This window comes from Nannospalax galili, unplaced genomic scaffold (assembly GCF_000622305.1).
Source record: "Nannospalax galili isolate Female #2095 unplaced genomic scaffold, S.galili_v1.0 scaffold879, whole genome shotgun sequence".
NCBI classification, from domain to species: domain Eukaryota; kingdom Metazoa; phylum Chordata; class Mammalia; order Rodentia; family Spalacidae; genus Nannospalax; species Nannospalax galili.
In genome coordinates, this window is record NW_008346261.1 from 2,685,186 (window position 1) to 2,692,408 (window position 7,223).

Sequence of the window (7,223 nt, forward strand, 5' to 3'; positions counted from 1 at the left end):
TAGAATACATGATATTGGGCAGGGGGTAGTAAGAGGGATATAGATAAGAGAGAAGATCTAAATAGGATCAAAATATATTTGTGAAATTTGTAAAAATTCAATAAGAGGAAAAAAAAGAGGTTAAGGCCAGCTGTGACTACTTTGCAAGTTTGAGGTCAACCTAGACAACAGGAGACCCCATCTCAAAAACAAAACAACCAAAAACCAGAGAAAAACCCCAAACAACAGCCAACCACAAAGCCTGGGCTGTATAGTAATATCCTGTCTCAATAAAACAAACAACAAAGAGCTAGAGCTGAAGCTCAGCATGAAGCCTTGTGTTTGATCCCCTAAACAGCGTAAGCTGGGTGTGGTGATGCATACATATAATCTGTGTACTCAGGAGGTGTAAGTGGGAGGATCAGAAGTTTGAGGTCATCCTTAGCTATACAGGGAGTTAGACATTAGTCTGTTATATATGAGATTCTGCCTTAAGAAATGCAATGATGTATGGGAAGGAGGGAGAAAAAGGAGGGAGGAAGGGAAGAAAAACACTACTAAACTAGTAAGACATTAAGTGTTGATGGTATACGCTTATAATTCCAGCATTGGGAAGACTGAGGTAGGATTGCCATGATTACTGTGCCACCTTGGGCTACATAGTTAGTATCAGATCTGTGAGGGCTACATAGCAAGACCCTGTTTCAAAAAGGAAAGCATATAAGACTTTAGCTGTCCAGAGGATGTGGGTTTGGTTCCCACATGGTTCTAACAGTCATCCATAACTCCAGTTTCAGGAGATCCGATGCCTTGTTCTAGCCTCTGCAGGCACTGTACACATTTGGTGCCCTTACATACATGCAAGCAAAACACTCATACACATCAAAGGAAACAAAAAGATGAAGGGGGCTGGAGAGATGGTTCAGTGTTAAGAGCACAGGCTGCTCTTGTAGAGGACCTGGATTTGGTTCCCAGCACCTACATGGTTGCTAACACCTGCCTGTAACTCCAGTTCCATGGCCTCTGCAGGCATTGCATGACATGGATACACTTATATACATTCCGACAAAACAGTGATACACATTAAAATAAAAATAATTTACAAAATTTTTAAAAAGATGGAAGGAAGGAAGACAGAGAAGAAAGATTGAGAGGTCTGGAAAGCATCTATTTCAGTGATTATTTTTTGTGGTGTTGGGGATCAAAAACTCACAGCCTTGTCCATGCTAGATAAGCAATTTATCACTGGGCTCCACCCAAACTTTCTTTTTGAGACAGGGTCTCCCTGTAGCCCCAGCTGGCCTAGAACTCACTATGTAGACCAGGCTGGCCTTGAACTCACAGAGATCCACCTGCCTCTGCCTCCCAACTGCTGGGATTAAAGGCCCAGGTGACCTTGAACTTTTGATCATCCTGCTTCCACCTCCCAAGTGGGAATGAACCCAGGGCTTCTTGCATGCTAGGCAAGTACTCTCAACTAAGCTACATTCCTAGCCCATAAACTATTATTACAACTCAAGTCATACTTTTTTTATTGCATATGATCAAAACCTGACAATAGATGCACTAACCTTGTTTTGGGGAAACATCTTTGCTTTTGTTTGTTTTGAGACAGATGTTTCACTATGTAGCACTGTATGGCCTAGAACTTGTTAGGTAGACTGGGCTGGCCTCAAAAAACTCTACTACCTCTGCCTTTTGAGTACGGGATTAAAGATGTGCATCACCACACCCAATGGGAAACCGATTTTGAAGAGAGATTGTATAGTTCTACATGTATACATCAACATATCTATATAAAAATCCATTAAAGTATTAAAGTCTAGAAAAATTTGGGTGAGTGAATAACAAGAAAAATATTTTGAGTATTTAGTATAAATTGCCCTTGCTGGATATAATAAATAGGTTTGTAGTCTTGCTAGTGTGGGGGGTTCGAATCAGCAACCCCCAGTGCAGTGATGACTGGGGATGAGTAAGCGCACTGTTCGCCAGCCCATGCCGCCCCCAGTACTGGGAACAGTCAGGCGCAACAGGGAGCCTAGTCAAGCAGGGACTCATTTATTGCAGGTGTTACAGAGCTTATAAAGGCATCTGGAAATCCCCCTCCCCGCTGAGGGTGTATCTTAAGGATGGTCACACACTGATCATGCACTCCTCAGCAGTGTGGAAGTATCCTTCAGACTTTTAAAATAAGTCAGGCCGCGCCCCAGTAACTTCCTCTTGGACGTCTGCAAGGTGGGGACTTTAGGTTCCCACACACTAGACTACAAGCTGCTACAGAAAAGTAGGTACGACAGTGATAGCAGTCTGTCTCTGTCTGTCTTTGTGTTGTTGGGGCTCAAACTCAGGGTCCTGTGCATATAAGGCAAATACTTTATCCCCAGTTCCTTGTGATAACATTTAATAATCTAAATTCCTATAAAGGTATTCATATAGCTACAAGTAGAGAGATCTGAAATGAGCAGTAATTATGTCAGAGGTAGAAAGCTATAGGAGTTTTCATTTTGGAAGAGAGTATGGCAAATAGGAGAAATTATTGAAAATTCAGTATGAACCTTGCAAAAGGAAGACATAATTTAGAATCCATGATGGCCTGTTGGTAAATATTATATATTGTGAATCTTGTACCTATTTAAAAATGAATTGAGTCAAAAGTTTAGTGAAAATACAGATATGCCATTTAGACTTTTTTTTTGTCTTTTTGAGACAGGGTCTTCTGTAGCCCCAGCTGTCCTGGAACTCACTATGTAGACCAGGCTGGCCTTGAACTCACAGAGATCTGCCTGCTCCTGCCTCCAACTGCTGGGATTAAAGGCATGCACCACCATGCGTGGCTACCATTTAGACTTTTAAAAGGGAGGCTTAAAAAAAAATAAGATCTCACCACGTAACTCTGGCTAGCCTGGAATCTGCTATGTAGACCAGGCTGACCTCAACTAACAGATATCTACCTGCCTTTGCCATTGCCTTCTGAGTATTACGATTTTAAAGTATGTGCCACCATGCCTAGCCATGCCATGCCAATTGTAGAGACAGATGTTTAAGAATAATGACTATACTGAACTGAAAATTTCTGAAATTCTCTCAAATAACCAAAGGGCTTATTTTGCTTATAATTATGCTTTGGGAAAAAAGTACATTGTTCATATAAAACAAAGTAAAACTGTTCAGGTATTATTTTGGTATAATCTTAAAATTTTTTATTTATCTTTATGTGTGTGTTTTGCCTACATTTATGTAAGTGCACGATTTGTGTGCCTTGCCCCTGAAGGTCAGAAGTAGATGTCAGATCCTCTCTAATGGGGGTTACAGACCGTTGTTAGTCACTGTGTGGGTGCTAGGAACCCATCCCAGGTCCTCTGTAAGAGCAACCAATGCTCTTAGTCACTGAGCCATCTCTCCAGTCTGCTATTTTGCTATAGTCCTTACTAAAAACAATGATTTTTCATTTGCAAAGGTAAAACAATTTATTTGAATTGGTAATATTCAAAAGGGCACTTAAAATGATAATCTAAATAATAAATAAGGAGCTAAGACCAGAAAAGAAAATGAGAGAAGAGGAATACGTGTTCATTTCCCCATTTTTTAAAATTTTATTATTTTTATTTTATGTGTATGTTTGTATTGCCTGCATGTAGGTAAGTGCACCCATGTGGTGCAATGCCCGTGGTCAGAAGAGGCTGTCGGATCCCCTGGGACTGGAGTTATGGACAGTTGTTAGCTGCCATGTGGGTGCTGGGATTTGAACCTGGGTCTTCTACAAGAACAACCAGTGTTCTTAACTGCTGAGCCACCTCTCCAGCCCAATTTCCCCATTTGTTAAAGCTGATATTAAGATGTAGAAACTTAGGCAGGGCATGGAAACACACACCTTTAATCCCAGCACTCAGGAGGCAGACACAGGTGGATCTCTGTGAGATCGAGGCAATAAAAGAAGCATTGAAAGGAGATTGTGTGGTATTCCATTGATGGATGCTAAACAATTGTGGTAAGAAAACTTATTACAAACTTTAGACCAATTAACTTAATTCCAGAAAAAAAAATTCATTGAGGATTTATCAAATTGATGGTCTGAAAAATCTTGCCTAGCAATTACAGAAACAACAGGGAGAATGACATTTCACCACATTAATATAATTTCCTTCATTTGAGGTAGGATAGAGTTCTGCCATTATTTGGGTTGCAGTAAGTGATGTCTGTTTATCATTTTATACATATGAACACTTTGGGTAAATGTTGATCAGTAACATCAACAGTATGGGAGAATCATGAGGTGTTGGAGGTCTTGGAGAACTAGGCCATCCAATAGCCACATGTGGTCATATAAAATTAAAACAATTACATAAAATTGAAAATTCAGTTCTTCATCTCCTTGGACTGTGCAGATATAGAATATTTCCAGCATCATGGAAAATTTTATTGGACAGTGCTACCCTGGGGATTCTCATTCTATAGTTCTGGGGTGTTCTAGATTTGGCAGTCTCTCTAGAGATGACCTATTTAGTCACGCAGGTTTGTAACTGTTTCAGAGGTTTGAGTTTGTAGTTCCGTTATTTCCCCAGATAACCCTTCTTTCAGCCAGCCTGTCCATGTGCTATAGAAATGCTTTATAGTTTCCCATCTTCCGTTTGTTTTGGCTCTTATGTCTTTTGTGTGGATACTGTTGTTTTCTCACCATCTGTTCTTACTCCATTGAAGCACTTACTTTCTTGAGATGTATGTCTTCCCTCACAGCTACAGGCCTATGGTGAAGCTGGCCCTATCTGGAGATCCAGAGTGCACTTGACTGGCTAGGGGGATGGATTTTCATTTAAAGAACACTGGCTTAAGACTGAGTTTGTAGGGCCATCAAGATGTGCTCAGTAGGTAAAAGTGTTTACCATGCAAGCCTGATGACCTGAGTTTGATCCCTGGATCATGTGGTGGAAGGAGAGAAAAAACTGGAAGTTTTCTTTTGGACCCACCCCTCTCCCAATAAAATAATAAAATAATAATAATAATAATAAGGTTTGTAACCCATGTACATTTGAGGAGACAAAGTTTGAAAGTAGGTAACTGGGAAGAGTTTATTATGGAGAATCCTAGAAGGAAAAAACTTATTTTTCTGGGTGTTTTGTTGTTTTTTGTTTGTTTCTTTTGGTCTTTTTGAGACTGGGTCTCCTGGAACTCACTATGTAGACCAGGCTGACCTGGAACTCACAGAGATCCACTTGCCTCTGCCTCCTGAGTGCTGGGATTAAAGGCGTGTACCACCAGGCCCAGCTTTTCTGGGTATTTTGTATAGATGTGATACCAAGCACTGACAGAGCCATTTTGTTTTCAACTTTGGTGTAAAAACACTACTCAAGGATATCAGAATTGTAAGTGGAAAGAAAACCAAGGTCCTTAAGTGGTGAAAATGCTCAATCAACAGTCCCAGCATTTGGGAGGCAGAGCGAGGCAGACAAGGCCAGCCTGGTCAACATAGAGAGTTCCAGGCCTGCCAGGGCTACAGAGTGAGATCCTATCTCAACAACCCCTACTCCCCCACCAGAAAAGCTGAATAAGCCAGCCTTCAAATCTTTTCTTCTAAACTCATTGTGCAATTATAATAAATTTTCTTTTTTTCTGAATTTTAAAATTTCTGTATTTCCTGCGTGTAGGTGAGTGCACCTGTGTTGTGCAATGCCCGCAGAGGACAGAAGAGGCTGTTGGATCTCCTGAAACTGGAGTTATTGACAGTTGTTAGCTGCCATGTGGGTGCTGGGACTCGAACCCGGGTCTTCTGCAAGAACAGTCAGTTTTCTTAACCACTGAGCCATTTCTCCAGCCCCAATAAATTTTCTTATAACTATCCATTTTGAAGCATTTGTTATTTTGTAACAAAAAGCATTTTATTCACAATTCCGTACAAACTTATTTTTCTGAGAAAAATACTGTTTTTGTTCTAATCACTTTTTAAAAATACTTTTCAAATAAGGCATTCAAACATGACTTATTCAGTTCTGTTAAATGATAGTCCTTAAATAGATTTCTAGTCCTGTTTGTACAGATTAATTGCAAGTTCATTGGAAGCTTAAACATGGCATATAAATAGCCAAATTATTGTCTTCCCTTGCCTTTCTAATTTTGTGATTAAGTATATAGTATAAGCTTATGGAAACAATTGTGTGACAAAGCAGCATTTCACTGATTTAATAATCTTTGAAGATTTTTGAAGTAAAATTTTAAAATTTGTTTTCTAGCTGCCTCCACTGACTGAAGAAGAGAAAACTGTGACAGAGCAATTAAAATCGCACATGCCAGACTTATGAAGAATGGAATTTAAAAAGGGAACTCTGACAAAAGACCAGTTCCAAAGAGATTCAGCAAGATGCCTTGTTAACACTTGATGTCTGGGGAGTGGGGGACAGGGGCTGGGGCTGATAAGGGAGCTAGAGATTCTCTTTGAGTGACAGGACTGAGAAGCCTTTCATTTGAGAGGAGAACAAAGAAGGGCAGATATCATATGAATAAAACGCAGCCAAAGGGTGGATTAGGAAGAAAGAGGTTTAAATACTTATACCCACAGTTAATTTTGTAATTTAAGGTAATGAAATTCCTTAATACTATTTTTCGTGTTTTTTTTTTTTTTTTTTTAATTTGGATCTTAAATGTCCCAAGAGGCTCATGTGTTGAAAGATTGGTCCCCAGTTTGTGAGGTGATGGAACTTTTAAGTGGTAGACCCTTGTGGGAGTAAGTTAGGTCACTGGGGTGGGAACATGCCTTTGCATGGGATATTGGGATCCTCTCTCCCTCGCTCTCTGTTTTCTGGTCACCAGGAGGTGAGCACCTGTGCTCCTGACACACTTCCCGACCAAAGTATTTTAATTTGTCATATATTCAACGCTCTGATGCAAAACAACCCTGGACTTAAGCCTCTGAAACTGCAAGCCAGAGTGAATCTTTTTTCCTTATAAGTTTACTGGCTCAGGTATGTTGTCACAGTAACTGAAACCCAACTAGCACAGTTGTGGAAAGAAAGGCTCATTGGCATCAGAGCCCTGTGTTTATCATGAGTGGCTATTCAGGAAAGACTTTGAAGAGAACAACTGTCCTCCTCCAAAGACTGTCTCACTATTACCGTTTCATTCAGGCCCGGAGCAGATGTGTGGCCAAGTCACCTGCTCACCTTCCCTGTGTTGGTCATCAATTCCTGCCATTACACCTTAGAGGGGCTGGAAGAGTTCCTCCTTTATCTCATCACTTGTCCTGGTTTAAAGTT

At 40.4% G+C, this 7,223-nt stretch overlaps 1 protein-coding gene across 1 annotated transcript in view; it reads left to right on the forward strand.

Annotated features, from left to right (window-relative positions):
- Ska2 (spindle and kinetochore associated complex subunit 2) overlaps positions 1 to 6,295 on the forward strand; it is a 24,489-nt gene extending 18,194 nt beyond the window's left edge. The window contains exon 4 of the mRNA XM_008842675.3: positions 6,204 to 6,295. Within this exon, the coding sequence (XP_008840897.1) occupies positions 6,204 to 6,272 (69 nt within the window). The 3' untranslated portion in view covers positions 6,273 to 6,295. The remainder of the gene's footprint in view (positions 1 to 6,203) is intronic.
- The last annotated feature ends 928 nt before the right edge of the window (positions 6,296 to 7,223 follow it).